The 16,880-nt window shown below is 44.2% G+C and overlaps 1 protein-coding gene across 4 annotated transcripts in view; it reads left to right on the top strand.

Moving 5' to 3' along the window:
• zftraf1 (zinc finger TRAF-type containing 1) overlaps positions 1-16,526 on the top strand; it is a 41,308-nt gene extending 24,782 nt beyond the window's left edge. The window contains exons 1-7 of one of the 4 annotated variants that reach the window (XM_084081317.1): positions 2,598-2,950; positions 3,347-3,825; positions 4,714-4,808; positions 7,788-7,949; positions 11,174-11,385; positions 13,283-13,461; positions 15,800-16,526. In XM_084081317.1, coding sequence (XP_083937443.1) covers positions 3,445-3,825; positions 4,714-4,808; positions 7,788-7,949; positions 11,174-11,385; positions 13,283-13,461; positions 15,800-16,012 — 1,242 coding nt within the window. In that variant the 5' untranslated portion in view covers positions 2,598-2,950; positions 3,347-3,444 and the 3' untranslated portion in view covers positions 16,013-16,526. Of the gene's footprint in view, positions 1-2,597; positions 3,826-4,713; positions 4,809-7,787; positions 7,950-11,173; positions 11,386-13,282; positions 13,462-15,799 lie in introns of those variants that run through there. The other 3 variants (XM_084081318.1, XM_084081319.1, XM_084081320.1) reach the window with 3 other exon arrangements.
• Positions 16,527-16,880: the final 354 nt, after the last annotated feature.

Below are 16,880 nucleotides of genomic sequence, written 5' to 3'. Positions count from 1 at the left end.
ACTCACAACAGTTCACAAATCTTGCTGCTGTGTTCACATTTCACTTCATCATCAGATATATTGGCTGATACTGTAGCTTCATCATGTATTCACTGTCCAGTATACCTCATCATTATACTTACATAGTCAGTTTGTTTTATGACGGTGTGTGACTATTGCGCACACTCTGTGCTTTTTGTACTGTGCTAGTAATAAACTACATTATTATTATTATTGTTATGGCCTGAGACATTAACACTGTGAGGGGCACAGAGCAGATAACGTAACCGCCTTCGTCAAGTGTTTACAAATTAATGTGTGTTGTCAATTCACTGTCTGATATTTGGGAACTGCTGTTCAACGTCCAACCAACGAGCGTGCATATGGTTTGCTGTCGGGCAGAAACCTCTTATCTCCATATTCTAACTACCGTATGTGTTTTTTTTGTAAATGAATGCCCTACTTGATCATACTACAGCATCACACAAAAGTATCAAAAGTAGCAGACCTACAAGCTCGAAACGCTGCACGGTTTGAGCTTGTTGTCGATCTGTAACTTTTTGAATTTGAATCCTGAAAGGTAACTGTTTTGGACATATGAGGTTTACACCCTGACAGAGAGATGATATAGGTCAGCATACTATTACTACTACTGGGTCAAGTGTCTTCAATGTGTGTGTACGTGAATATGTGTGTAATGTAACGGAAGGGAGGTATGTGTGTATGGCTGCCTATCCATTCCACTCAGACCAAATAAGGTCTATGTGTCTATCCAGTGGGAGTGGTCTGGTCCTGTCCCGTCAGATCGCTGACAGCTGACACCGTGACATCCTCTCCCCAACTCCCTACACACACCACACCACACACACACACGCACACGCACACACACACACACACACACACACACACACACACACACACACACACACACACACACACACACACACACACACACACCACCCCCGTTCCATACATGTGCGCCCCACCCCAGCAGCCACCCGTTAAAGCTGGCGAGCCACTTATCTGGGACACTGCTGGTGCGACCCAGTATTTATGGTCAAGGACGGCTTTGTTCTCTCTCTGTTCCTCCTTCTCTATCTTTTACCCTACAGCCATACTGTACGCGCGCACGCACGCACGCACGCACGCACGCACACACACACACACACACACACACACACACACACACACACACACACACACACACACACACACACACACACACACACACACACACACACACACACACACACCCTCAACTAGTTTGGCCAGTTTGAGGGCCAGTTGCCCCACCACCACACAACTACAAAGACTATTTCAAAATACTGAGTTAAAAGTAAGGAAGTTTGCTTTGCTTTACAAAAAGATTTTGTAAGAGCTCAATTACAAAATGTTCTTCAACGTCTTTAGTCTTAAAAAAGACTATATTACGACCATAATTTCTCAATATAACAGCCTTATTAGGTGTTTATAACAACTTACACATTCTTATGTGCTTGGTGTTTTTGTTTGTTAGGTTATTTTTTTGGTTAATGACCCTAATTTCTCAATATAACAGTGTTAATACCAAGGGATAAATTCACTTACACATTCTGTGCTCTGGTGTTTTTGTTTGTTTGGTTTTGTTTGTCATTATAATGTCATTTAGTGTCTGTGGGGCAGACAGACAGCCAGACAGGTGACGACGCCTCTGGCCTTTCCTTCATTTTGTCGCATATCTGGTTTGGTTTCGTTCACCTTTCCAATTCTTTGCCAGCCAATTATGCTACATTGTACAACGGTGTCTGTCGCGGCCAGGGCAGATCTACAAGCTCACTAGGCATAGCGGACGTGACACGCTGTGAGCTTGTAGATCTGCAAAATCTTTCAGCGCGCAACACCGTCGTACGCACGAAGCACATAGTAGTACACAAAATCGGGGCTACTCGACAGAACTGACCCGCGGACGCGCATGCGCCGTGGAGTGCTGAGCTCTTTAAATACCCCCCCCCCCCCAAGTCATCTGATACAACAAAACATTCCAGTGTCAGCCAATCCCCGGACTATACACTCTATACACACACTGACACACACTTCACATACACACACACACACAGCCTGCCACTATTCTCACAGATCATCGGACCAGGGACCAGGGCTGGTTCTACTAGAGATCCGGGGCGGCGTGTCAGACATCAGAACCCGGCCTGGTGGGGGGGGAGAGAGAGAGAGAGAGAGAGAGAGAGAGAGAGAGAGAGAGAGAGAGAGAGAGAGAGAAAGAGAGAGAGAGAGAGAGAGTCGCAGGAGGCGGCTGTTGTTGAAGAGTGAAGTCAGTCGGTCGGTGGCAGAGAGAGAGAGAGAGAGACTGTAGAGAGAGAGAGAGAGAGAGGAAAAACAAAACAAAACAAAGATGGCTGTGTAGCAGCAGCCAGCCCAGCAGCAGCCAAAAAGCTACAGCTATAATACAGCCCCAAAGAAGAGTCTGTTATCCTCCATCACCACCACCAACCCATCAACCATCTGATCCAACCGATCTGACCCAGCAGCAGGTCGGCTAGCTGGGTCGTTCTGGTCCTCCTCGGCTTGTTGGTTGGGTCAGCTGGTATACCTCTCCTCCGGAAGAGAGAGAGAGAGAGAGAGAGAGAGAGAGAGAGAGAGAGAGAGAGAGAGAGAGAGAGAGAGAGAGAGAGAGAGAGAGAGAGAGAGATAGAGAGAGAGAGTGAGAGAGAGAGAGAGAGACACGTAACCGAACCGACCGATCGACCGAAGGACGTTCGGACGGACGGACGGACGGACAGACAGAGAGAGAGAGAGAGAGAGAGAGAGAGCGAGAGCGAGAGCGAGATAGAGAGCGAGATAGAGAGAGAGAGGTGGAGGTGGTGCACATCTGTCTGTCAGTGCGTCGAGAAGAGATAACACCCGAAAACAACAACAACATCAAGAAGAGTTGTTTTTGTTCTTCTGCCTGCTGCTGAGCTGTAGCCTTTATACTGTAAGTCAACCACAACAACAACAACAACTAAAAAATGACGTTAGTTTAATAGTCAATTATTATAATAATAATAATAAATAATAATAATAATGTTATAGACGTGTAATAACGTTTTATTTAATGCACATGCTTCCCTTGTTGAACAGCGGATTATGGTTGTTATTAGTGAGTTATAATACGCTAGCTATTAAGCCTGCATTCCACGCTGACAGCAGCACTGTGTGTGTACTGTAAGCTAGCTAACAGGGGATTAGCCTGGCTGCTACAGCCTCCACACAGACACACAGTGGCTAGCCTGTCAGCTGACCGTGTGTTACATAGAGCTGACAGCCTGTAAACGGCTAGCCTAGCCCCCGCTAGCCCCCTCAGCTAACCCTGCTCGTATCTCGGCCTCAGAGCCCTGGTGGTCGCGACGCGACGGCCGCGACTCACAGACCTCGGAGAAAACTCCCTTAAAGACAATCAACAACTCGACCCGATCGCCAACTATCATCATGTCTTCACTGGAAGAGAGGGAGGCGGGGGGTGTCGTGGCCGGTGCCCCCGGCTCCTCCTCCTCCTCCTCCTCCTCGTCGTCCTCGGGCGGCCTCGGCGTCGGAGGAGGTGGTGGCGGCGTGGGGGCAGCTCTGGAGGCCGTGGCGGGGGTCGCCGCCATGGTGCAGCAGCAGGAGGAGCAGCAGCAGGTCGGACTCGGTGGAGGTGGAGGGATGCGGAGGCCGATCGAAGGGAACGACAGTGACCCCGATCAGGAGCCGCCCCCCAAGAAGAGGCCTCGCATCATCCCCGAGGGAGAGTCGGGCAAGCTGGAGGAGAGACTGTATTCGGTGCTGTGCTGCACCGTGTGCCTAGACTTGCCCAAGGCGTCTGTGTACCAGGTAAACATGGTCAAATAAATCACTCAGTCACTGCCCCCCCCCACCCACCTCCACACCACCACCACTCAATCCCTCACACCCAACAACAGATCTTAGGAAACTAGCAACACCTGTCATGCTCTTATAAGGTGGCCCCAGTTCCCCCCATATATCCACTACAGCAATTTGTATAATATCCTAGAAAGTTAAATATTCTGGAAGGCACATATACTCCATCCATAGGCCTCAAATTCAGCCAAGAGGCTTAGATGACAACCCATAAAGTGGCATGCCCAGACACATTTTGTTAAAGGGATAGTTCACCCCCAAAAATACTTTTTTCTAACGATTAGTCGTCCCCTCCATGGAGACTTGAGTTCATGAATGCGACAAAAACAAAAAAAATGAATTCAAGTCTCCATGGGGTGACTAATCGATAGAAAAAAAGTCATTTTGGGGGTGAACTATCCCTTTAAGCCATGCCGACTCAGTCCCCAACACAAGTGTCATTCATTATACTATGAAATGTCCTAAAAAAACCTCCAGCAGTGCCATATATAGCCGCCCCAGCTCCCACACCAACCACAACCACCACTGAATTGACATTCATTGTCCTTCCCCCCCCCTACCGACCTACCCCCACTTACTGCATTCTCAACAGCCCAATGCCCCCCCCCCCCCCCCCCCCCCCCCACCAACACTGACATGTGAACAACACAGTCCCTACAGTATGTCATCTTTAATAAATCATCGTCCAAAAAACAGTCGTATAAGCATGATGCACATGTGTGTATGTGCTGCTGCACACTGCTGCAGCGTGTCAAAGCACACAGACAGACGGCGGTACACGCCAAGCTTCTGTGCAGTTGTATCATTACCCCCCCCCCCCCCCCCCTCTCTCCACCACAGTGTACCAATGGGCACCTGATGTGTGCAGGCTGTTTTATCCACCTCCTGGCCGACTCTCGTCTCAAGGAGGAACAGGCCACATGTCCCAACTGCAGGTATACACCAAAAAAACATACTTAACAGTACATGACCTCCCCAGAACCACCAGAGGAATATAGAACGATATCGTTGCTGTCGGGGCAAAACCTCTTATCTATATATTCTAACTTTTTGTGTTTATTCGTAAATGAACGCCCCTACTTGATCATACTACAGCGTCACTCAAAAAAGCATCAAAAGTAGCAGATTCACTAGCTTGAGCTTGTGGATCTGCTACTTTTGCTACTTTTGAATTTGAATCCTGAAATGTATAACAGTTTTGGACATATGAGGTTTCCACCCGACAGAGACGGTAATACCATAAGTGATTATGCATAAGTAACTTAACCTAGAAATTCAAAGAACCCGCAGGAACAGTTAATAGTTGTCATTATTGTATAGTAATAGGAATATATTTAACATATTTCAATTTAATACTTCTCATTTGTGTATAGTGCCTATCCCGAGCTCAAGGATGCATAAATATGAATATGGAAAAGTATGCCCCTGATATTTGAGTTTGCTGCATCTTGATTAAAAAAAATATTCTGCCAGTTAGGATCTTTCATCATACTAAAAAAGCTACTCTAAAGCATTAATTCTCATAGTGGGGTCCTTGGCGGGGTACCATGGGGTCCCCAGCTAAATAAGTGAAAATAGCATTACATTCTTTTTAACCACTTTAACCATTATTGTATACTTTGGCTATTCAAAAATAGCAGATATAAAAACTCATAGTGCCGCTGAGCTTGTAGATCTGCTATTTTTGAAAAATCGTGAAAAGTTGCGCAAATCTTTGAATATATATATATTTTTAAAGCCAACATCTTTAACTCAAATCTTTGCTTCTGGGGGTCCCTGGAACAAAATATTTTGAGATGGGGGGTCTGAGGCCAAATACATATCATTTTGGGGGTCTTTGACATGAAAAAGGTTGAAAACCACTACTCTAAAGCATCCCACCAGTACAAGGGGAAAAAAGAAACGTCTCGTTTATGGATCAAGTTGCTCCATAAACGAGACGTTTCTTTCTTCAGAGTTGCTCCGAGCAACTCTGAAGCACAACTTTCCACCAGCATCTATCATATTACAATCTGTTGGTCGTTAGTAACAACTAGTCCATATACCCGGGGATGCACGCACCTAAAAATATGTGCTGACTTGAGACTTCGGAAAGCAACTGCCACTACAGATACCACAGACCAGTGGTTCCCAAACTGGGGGTCCCCAAATTATTTGGGAGGGGGGGAGGGGGTCCCCAGATAATTAGCTTAATGTGCAACATTGTTTTCTCACTCAACAGTAAACAAACCAACATACAGTATAAGTGTATACAGGGTATCTGCCCATTTGTATAGTTACAATTCAATGACTTTTAAGACCTTTTTAATACCTAAAAAAAATAAAATAATTAATAATAAGACCATCACTACGTCAAAAGTAACCAACAAGCAATACTTAAATAAAAGTTCAAACATTGGCCAAATTGTCAAATATTACCTAAGAAAGAGGCAAAAATAGTTCAAATAATTATGATTAATTTGGGGGTTGCAGCCTGAAAAGGTTGAGAACCACTGCCATAGACTGTGGCAAAAATGCTAATAAACAGCTTAAATTTGGGTAAAAAGTAAAAAGAAATCAGCTTCCGTCAATTTCAAATTGATATACTGAAAACGTATTCAGTGAGCGTTCACGGAAATGCTTATAAACAGCTTAAATTTGGGAAAAGGCAGAAAATAGTATGCGAGTGGTCAATGCCCATGAGCAAGGTCAGATCTATTGGTCAACCCACTGAGGAGGGGGAGATTTTATAACTTAGTAACTTAAGTATTAGGGCGACTTACAAGTGTGAGATGAGAGTTAAAGAACCCTGGCTATAGTCAACGAATGACAGGGTAAAATAGTCGCTGAAGTAGAGTGAAAATAAAACAATTTAGTGCTACGATACTTTTACCCTCGGTACGATCAATAATTAAAAAAATGGCCAAATGTACGATAATTTCACCATATCACAAAATAGTGCGTGAATTTACTAAATTCCCTGGCTGCTGATTCGTGCTCCGGTTTGACTTTTCAAAATAAGTCAGTAAATCAGTAAATCTGACCCTAGATATGTACTTGGAAACATTAAAAATATCGGTTGCGTCTTTCTAGTCCAGTTTCAGGCTTTCATTTGTGTAGGTCCAGGAAGTTGCCTGCTTCCGCGCAGCATATGTGATGCGTTTTTCAACGCATCCTTGTTTTGCGAGTCTCAAACGAGGTTATTTATTACACTGAATATGCATTTCCTTTGTGAAATTACATATTTACACCTGTGATTTCTCTTTTTTTGGCTGTGTACGAGATTTTTGTTTCAAATACGATCATTTTAAGCCTCCGGTACGATAATTGAACATTTCCCATCTGGCAATACTGCCTCCCAGTTCTTGTCAGTAGCCTAGCAGCAGAATTTATAATTGGTGTGAGCCATTCTATAGACTTACCGTAGTCAACTCCACTTGAAAGAAATAAGTAACATTCTTAGCATTTGTGGTCAAGAGAAAAAAAGAAATGTGAACAAGTAACCTGCACATCTGCATAGTATAAATGGTATCTAACAAAAGGCAACAAGAAGCGATACAAGGAAAGAGGAGTGCTAGAGGGTGAATATACTGTACTGTCAAGATGACACCAAGGCGCCCAAGATGGCTGCCTCATGCGTTTGAGCATAGAGCAGTGGATTTAGAAAGGATTCTTCGTTTTTTAGGTTTTTAGATAGCTTTTTTTTTTGGTGTTCTGTTCTGTGCTGTAATCAGCAAAATAATTCAGGGCTTTTTAATGACACCTGTATTTTTAAACCTGTGATCATGCTGAAAGCTGAATAAACATAAACATGTACACCTGCAAGAGCTGGGTCTTCTACCAAGTGAGGCAGAGTTTTAACGCATGCCGTGTTTAATGTGTGTATGTTTGTGTGCGTGTGCGTGTGTGTGTGTCTGTGTGTGTGTGTGTGTCAGGTGTGAGATCAGTAAGAGTCTGTGCTGCAGGAACCTGGCGGTGGAGAAGGCTGTGAGTGAGCTGCCCACAGACTGTACCTACTGTCTAAAACAGTTTCCACGCTCCAGCCTAGAGAGACACCAGAAAGAAGAATGCCAAGACAGGTATATATGCACACACAGGTATAGTGACTCCATTGCTGTGATTAAAACGTAGTATTGTTTATACGGTACGCACACACACACACACGCGCAGACACACACACGCACGCACGCACGTGCACGCACGCACACGCACGCACGCACGCACACCACACACACACACACACACACACACACACACACACACACACACACACACACACACACACACACACACACACACACACACACACACACACACACACACACACACACACAGCTATATATTGTCTCTGTCGGGTGGTCCAAAACTGTTACTTTTCAGAATTGATCTGCTACTTTTGATGCTTCTGTGTGACGCTGTAGTAAAGTAGGCCGTTAGTTTACGATAAAACACAAAACGTTTAAATATGGAGATAAGAGGTTTCTGCCCGACAGCAATGATATATATATATATATATAAGTACATACTTGCTAGGCCTTGGGGGCCTATAGTAGCAAGCTATAGTTTGCATTGAAATTATTTAAAGTATGTTAACTTCAAGTGTTTCCCTCAAAACATGACTTCAGTAGCCCTGGAGCAACAGTCCAAACAAGTTGCATCACACTCTCAGAGGGTATTAGTTAGTTGTTTTAGGGCGGAGTGCGTAACGACAAAGTGTACGTGTGTGTGTGTGTGTCTCTGTCATTATGGGAGTTGATTTTAGGGAAGCTGCGTGTCAAATGACATGTGACCAATGCCGTTTCTGTTTCTCAGAACACCTGATGCAATTACCTTGTGACCAAAAAAATGCATTACAGAAAAAGAGTAGTTGCGGGTGTGTCTATGTGTGTATTACTACACTTGTGTGACGGTCAAATGTCCCCACATTATACACAGTATAGTAGAATTTGAGAAATAAGACATTGTGAGGACACTTTTTCTGGTCCTCATTTTATGGTTAAACAAATATTTTAGAAATAGGCTTACAATTAGGAAAAGATTCAGGTTAGGGTTGACATTTAGAGATTAGGTTTAGGGGTTGGAGTTGGGAGTTATGCCTGATTTATACTTAGTTGTGCGCCCACGTCGCACACTGAAGGTAGCAGATGTACAAGCTCACAAAAACTGTAAAATAGCAGATGTAGCAGATTTTTCAAAAATGTTCAGAAATATAGCAGATTTTTCAAAAATGTTCAGAAATAGCAGATGCCGTGCTGCGAGCTCGTACATCTGCTATTTTTGAACAGTTTTGAAAAATCTTGAAAGTGTGAGAACTACTGATTTAGAAGGCAGTCGTAGAATCGGCCTCAGGCCTTAAAGGGATAGTTCGCCCCCCAAAATACTTTTTTTTCCTATCGATTAGTCACCCCATGGAGACTTGAATTCATGGATACTTTTTTGTTCTTGTCGCATTCCTAAACCAATAATTTGATGACCGGGAGCGGTTCCGGTAGGAGACACAAAGAGTCTCCTTTGTGTCTCCTACCGGAACCAAATTATCAAATTATTGGCTTAGGAATGCGACAAGAACAAAAAAGTATCCATGAATTCAAGTCTCCATGGGGTGACTAATCGATAGAAAAATGATCCCTTTAATGGGTTAAATCGCCGTCCTGTTACGCTGATGTCCTCACAAGTGTAGTAATACAAACGTTTGTGTGTGTGTGTGTGTGTGTGCGTGTGTCTCTTTTGTGATGGCAGATCATGGCACTCAAGGTAAGGACTTTAAAGCCAAATTCACCTTCACCTAGTACTATAATGGGGTTGTTGTTGCCATAGCTACCAGTGACCTGCTATAGGGACGGCAGCGGCTGTGTGCTGGTGTTGCTGTGGCAACAGAAATAGCTCTCACCAGGTGTTTGTAGCCAGACCATTTTGACGCACGCGCACACACGCACACACACACACACACACACACACACACACACACACACACACACACACACACACACACACACACACACACACACACACACACACACACACACACACACACACACACACACACACACACACACACACACACAGCTTTGTATCTGAAAGGGACCAGTCAGCCACAAGATAACTTTTCCTTGTGGTTCCCCTTTAAAGGAGTAGTTACCCAAAAGAAAACACATATTTTCTATCAATTATACACGCCTTGAATTAGTGGAGATTTCTTTTATTTTTGTCGCATTCCTAAGCCAATGATTCGATGACCGGATGGCTGCTCAGTAGGAGACTCTTTGAGTTCTTTGAGTGTCCTACCGGATAGACTCCGCCGGTCATCGCTGGTCATCAAATTATTGTCTTAGGAATGCGACAAAAATAAAAGAAATCTCCACGAATTCAAGGCTTTATGGGGTGTGTAATTGATAGAAAATAAGTTGTTTTTTTTGGGTGAACTACTCCTTTTAACCTGTATTATCTTAAGCATGATTTCAGCGAGTAAAGACGTAAAACATTGAGCTACATTGTTGAATTGTGTGACATTGAGGGTCACAACATGAAATCTAATCTATCTAAAATAGTACCATAGTTAAGTAATGCGGTAAATCAAATCATAGACATAGGTCTAATTTTAAAGATCAAGTAAAGCAATTGAATTAACCACTTAAAACCCATATGGTTGAGCGGAGTCCCTCAGGGCTCTATACTAGTGTATTTTCTGTTGTCTGTTATTGTGGGAAAAGATTGAGCAGAAAACAGCCGATCGACACCTTGTCGATCGGCTGTTTTCTGCGAAAGCTTTCCCCACAATACGGATGCTGGGGTTTAAGTGATTAAAGGGATAGTTCACCGCCAAAATGACTTTTTCCCTATCAATTACTCATCCCATGGAGACTTGAATTCATGGATATTGTTTGGTTTTTGGCGCATTCTAAGCAAATCATTTTAAAATAATTGAGCGGTTCCGGTAGGAGACGCAAAGAGTCTCCTTTGTGTCTCCTACCGGAACCGCTGCCTACTGGTCCGCTGGTTTTTTTAAATTATTGGCTTAGGAATGCGACAAAAACCCATGAATTCAAGTCTTCATGGGGTGACGAGATAGAAAAAAAGTCATTTTGGGGGTGAACTATCCCTTTTAAGCATTTCCCTAGATAAAACACTCAAGATAATTGGGTGTCTCTCTAGGGAAACAGTTTAGTTCACTCACTTTTATTTACCACAAAAATTATACCCATGACAAAATTGTACAGTACGATACAAAATATATTAAAAAACAACCCCTTCTTCTCCTTTTCCCTTATCGTGTGTTACAAATATTAACACACTTTCTTGTGTTGTTGCGCGGGTCCACCAGGGTGACGCAGTGCAAGTACAAGCGGATCGGCTGCCCCTGGCAGGGGCCTTTCCACGAGCTGCCGGCGCACGAGGACGAGTGCTGCCACCCGACCAAGACGGGCACGGAGCTGATGGGCATCCTGGGAGAGATGGACCAGAGCCTACGCAGAGACATGACGCTGTACAACAGCATCTTCGGCCTGCTCTGTTACGAGAAGATTGGCTTCACAGGTACGTAAACCACATGGATTAAAAGTTCTCAGTCTCTCAGGACTGATTTCAGTCATTTGGATTCCATATGAAGCTATTAATTAAAAGGATCCCTGGGTAATAAGCCAAATATGCCGACTGCCAGATTATTTTCATAATGTACTCACCCAGTGCCAAGCGATTTTCGTGTTTATAGTGGTTTTCAAGTGGTCATAAAAAGTTTAGATGCATATTGATCGATCGATTCACTGTGTGTAGAGCCAGAGATCGTCCCTGACTGCTGGTTTGCGGACAAACATTCCAGACGGAGCTTGTGTCCCCTTCGCTACAGGCCGTTGGAAACACGTGTTTCGGTGGAACGAAAAAAAACCCCAACAACAGTGGAGTTATAGGGAAAAGAAAAAAAAACTACAAACATGGAGTCGACGGGAACGGAATGACGTTAATTCCATTATTTCCGTATCCGTTTGTGCTACAGTTTTACTGCTCCCTTCGTATTCAAGATCAGACCGTGACGGACTATAAAACAACATTAAGTGAAAACTCGGGATTTCTCGTTCTGGCACTGAGGGCATTCAGAAAAAACTCGGGATATCTCGGGGCTTGGCACTGAGAGAGATAATACATTATAATTGCCCTCCATAACAAAACAATTAAATTAAAAACACCTTAAGTATTTTATTTATTTTAGAAGTAGTTCCATCTTTTACTCAATGGGGACAACACCTGTCGCAGGTTGATGATGTCGTTTGTCCATGTGCAGTCCAGCCCTATGGAATGTGTGGAATGCAATGCATGTGCTATTTAAAATATTGTAACCGTAGGAAGTATTACGTTGTTTTTTATTAGGACGTGCTAATAACATTCCTTAGGGCTGGAACACACATCACGACAAATCAACTTGTGACAGGGGTTGTCCCCTTTGAGTAAAAGATGAACAATTTCTAAAATAACTAAAATATTTAAGGTGTTTGTAATTTTACATTTTAGTTATAGAGGGCAATTATAATGTATTACGGCATATTTGGCTTATTAGCCAAGAAATATTTTCGGTTATTATTTGAAGATTAGAGCTTTTGAAGTGGCCACATTAGGTGGTCAAACTAGGCAATTATGTTCTGAAGCATCTTCCCACGAAACCCCAGTGCTCTGTGATATTTAATAAAAGCAACGTTTAAAGCCTCAAATCTGTGATTTCTTCACCTGATTGGAAGTATGTAGAACAGCAGGTGGGGGGGGGGGGGGGGGGCAAACATGTTCAGTCGTGAGATTTGATTTTGATTTTATCCATGCACACAATAGTAGAATCTATCAGTATCAGGCCACATACTGTACATAACACACCACTTCTATGCTAGTAGTAAATGCCTGAATTTATACTTGGTTGTGAGCCACGTCGTGCACCGAAAAAGAGCAGATTTACAAGCCCACAACATGCCGAACCGCAGCACGTCGTGAGCTTGTAGATCAGCTATTTTCGGTGCGAGTCACAGGCTCGCAACTAGGTATTAAATCAGGCATAATCGTGACAGTGCAGAGTGTACAATTGACTCCATGCTACTTTCTTCTCTTCATCTTTCTCTCCCTCTCTTCTCTTCACTTATCATCTTCCTCCTCTCCTCTTTTCCACCTCTCGTCACTCCTCTCCTCTTCACGGCCTCTCTTGTCTCTTCTCCCCATCTCTTTATTCGTTATTCATGTCCTCTTCTTCTTTCCCCCGTCTCCTGTCTCTCTGTCCGTCCTCTCCCTCTCTTCTCTTCACTTATCTTCTTCCCCTTCTCCTCTTTTCCACTCCTCGTCACTCCTCTCCTCTTCACCGCCCCTCTTGTCTCTTCTCCCCATCTCTTTATTCGTTATTCATGTCCTCTTCTTCTTCTCCCCGCCTCCTCTCTTTCCGTCCGTCCGTCCGTCCGTCCAGAGGTTCAGTTCAGGCCGTATCGCACCGATGACTTCATCACTCGTCTGTTCTACGAGACGCCACGCTTCACCGTCCTCAATCAGACCTGGGTGCTGAAAGCTCGCGTCAACGACTCCGAACGCAACCCCAACCTGTCCTGCAAACGCACCCTGTCCTTCCAGCTCATTCTCAAGAGCAAGGTACGGCCTACGCACGCACGTAGCTCAGGAATGTGTCTAGGGGCAGAAATGCACCTCTGAACCACCACCACCACTTGCCACCTGCGTTCTCTGTTGAAATAATTTCATGTTTGTGTAGGAACTTTAATCCATTTAGACCGGGAAAGTATCTGTGCCATTTTAGACTTCGTTGGCTATTCAAAAATAGCAGACATACAAGCTCATAGCCCGGCACCGAGTGCCATGCTATGACCTTGTAGATCTGCTGTTTTTGAAAAAGTGTGCAAATCTTAGTATCAAAGTATAAAATAATGGTTATAGCTAAAAATCTAAAATGACACAGTATGGGTTCCCTGTCTTAATGGATTAAAGACCGGGTAAGTGGGCCGCAAACACTTTTTGAAATTTTCAAGTGGGCCCTGATCCAGAACAGGTTTGAGAAACACTGTGATAGAACGCTCACCAAGGACATCTCATGAGGTGCAGGGCAGACAGAAGAAAAACAAAACAGAATCTCAAACAGGGAGAAACGCACACTGCTGCTCTGGATGTACGTAACTATGTGAACTTATTATCAGACGACCGCTTCAGCCGTAGCCTTCGTCTGGGTCTGCAAGGCTACAACTTGATTATAGATACTGTAGTCAATTTGCATTAAAGCCACAGTGTGTGGTTTGCCCCTGACATAGATAGATAGCTTTATTGTCAGCATAATTGATTCCACTGGCTTACTGAAATCTAAAATTACTCCTAGTTAATAAAAAAAATAATACTAAACACCACTAATCAGGTATACATATTTACCAAGTACCTGAGATAAGAAACAAACTAAGGTGCCATACTGTGCATGATATACTTATGGACGTTAAGGTGCTTAGAGAAAAAAGAGCACAATAAAAAAAAAAAGACAAAAAAGTCAGTGCGTTATACATGGGATTAAGGTGCAAAAGGTCAGTGCGTGTCCACTAAAGATGGACTGACCCTGGTATAATCCGCAAGTAGCTCCATGAGGGAGAGCAACAAAAAAAAGTAATTTGTACCTGGTGTAGTCCACAGGTATGTCCGAGGGGGAGCTAAGTCCAAGTCATTTGTCCCTGGTATAATCCACAGGTGTGTTCAGGTGCCTCCTCAATCAGATCTTCAGGCACCAATCACCCAACCACACAGCTTGGCTTCAACAGGCCGCTCCCCCATAGCAGCATCTTCCGGTGCAGATAAACAAAAAGATATTAAAGAGATTCCAGTCACAACAGAATGTTGCACCTTCTGTGGGACTGGGAATCTACAAGTGACAAGCATAACATACATTTCAACGTGATGTCACAGTGCTGTGATGTCAGTACGGTGACATCAGGCATCGACATACTTGGGAGGAAAAAGCAGAGGCAGGCACGGCCAGACAAAGTTTCTCAGAATGTAGTATGTACGTGAAGTACGTGCTACAAGGTACGTTGGATAGCGTAGCGGTGATCTAATTGGCATATGATGTATATCACAATTAGCATCTGTGATCGAGTAAACAGTTATTTACAATGGAAGCAAATTCGAATGGCGTATCATAGAAAATATTGTACTTTTGATATTTTGAACATATGTGGCTGGGTTTGATAAATACTATTTATCAATTTATTAAATGGCTAGTCATTGACCAGTTAGGAGTTGTCCCACATTTCCCAGTGGCCAGCATGTCCCTGAGGACCAGTCATCTTCTTCTGGTCCCACAAACAAGGCTGAAGGCCAGGGGAGACCATTTTCCGCTCTAGCGCCCAAACTGTGGAACGATCTTCCACCCCATGTTAGAGCATCTCAAACCTTGCCTGTGTTTAAATCGCGTTTGAAAACTCACTTATACTCTTTGGCTTTCGATGATTCAGAGTGAGCTGTTTTCCGTTAGGCAATGTGTCTATGTGTTTTTCCCATTTATTGTTTTACTCTTAGTATTCTATATGTGTTTACTGAGTGTACAGCACTTTGGTTTGGTTCAACTCTGTTAAATACATGTGCTCTATGAATACAGTGGATTGATTTGGAATAGTGTCAAAGGGTTAGTGTGCATTAGCCTTGCCTAGCCAGGCGTTCATCCACTCTGGGTGACAAAACCACACTCTTGGCTCTGATGCAACAATTTATTGAGACATTAAAAGAGCCAACGTTTAATCTGCCTTCAGGGTTAACGAGGCAGTTTTAGCTGCTGATACGGTGGATCTTTTTTTAATGTCTCAATAAATGATTGCATGGGAGCTGCAAGTGTGTGATAAGGCTACCCAGAACTTTGTCGCCAGCACCTCCCCAGCTCAGGTTTATTTTTTCTTTAATACATCATCAGTAAGTGTGTGTGTGTCCATCATGTCCGTTCCAGGTGAACTCGGCACTGGAGTGCTCCTTCCTGCTGCTGAAGGGCCCGTACGACGACGTGCGCATCAAGCCGGTCATCCACCACCACGCCTTCAGCAACGACACCAACGAGACGGAGTACGTGCCGCTGCCCATCTCCGACTCGGTGGAGTGCAACAAGCTGCTGGCCGCCAAGAACATCAACCTGAGACTCTTCATCTTCCAGATACAGAAGTAGAAGAAGAGGAACTCTTCATCTTTCAGATACAGAAGTAGAAGAAGAGGAAGAGAGAACAGAACAGAGGGAGAGAAGAGAGAGAGAGAGAGAGAGAGTGGGTGGGGGTAAAGATTGAAGAGACACCGGCGCTCAACCACTGATACCTCTGAACACGCACGCACACACACACACACACACACACACACACACACACACACACACACACACACACACACACACACACGGCTTACATACATAGATGGATAGTGTTACTATACCTATATGGTACATTCTCTCTTACACACACATGCGTGTACACACACACACACACACACACACACACACACACACACACACACACACCCACACACACACACACACACACACACACACACACACAAACCCCTCCTTTGATCAAGACGGTGAGAGCCCCTGCTGTAACAGTTACTGTGTAGATGGGAGGGCATTGATACTGTACGGGGTGTGTGTGTGAAGGGTTGTTGCTTTGGAAGTGTGTGTGTGTGTGTGTGTTTGGGTGGGGGTGGGGGTGGGCGGGGGGGTCTGGGGTCTGATATGGTTGTCTGGTGTGTACCTGTGGATGGTCTCTGAGGTCGGGAATTGAGAGACCAAAGGTCGCACATATCCAACCAAAGCAGGGTGTGTGTGTGTGTGTGTGTGTGTGTGTGTGTGTGTGCGTGCGTGCGTGCGTGCGTGCGTGTCTGTGAGTGCCTGTGCGTGTGTGTGTGAGGGAGAGACAGCTTTTGCCTGAACCGTAATGTAACCCAAACTGTGCGCTTGAGCGTGTGAATGTGGTCAAGGTGCAGCACCGCACTCTGTCTGTTGACCACTTGGAACTCTTCTGCAGATAACTGAAAGGTAGTGTAGATGC

This window comes from Gymnoscopelus microlampas, assembly GCF_963454915.1.
Source record: "Gymnoscopelus microlampas genome assembly, chromosome: 15".
Classification (NCBI taxonomy): Eukaryota; Metazoa; Chordata; class Actinopteri; order Myctophiformes; family Myctophidae; genus Gymnoscopelus; species Gymnoscopelus microlampas.
This window is presented reverse-complemented; position numbering and strand designations above follow the sequence as displayed.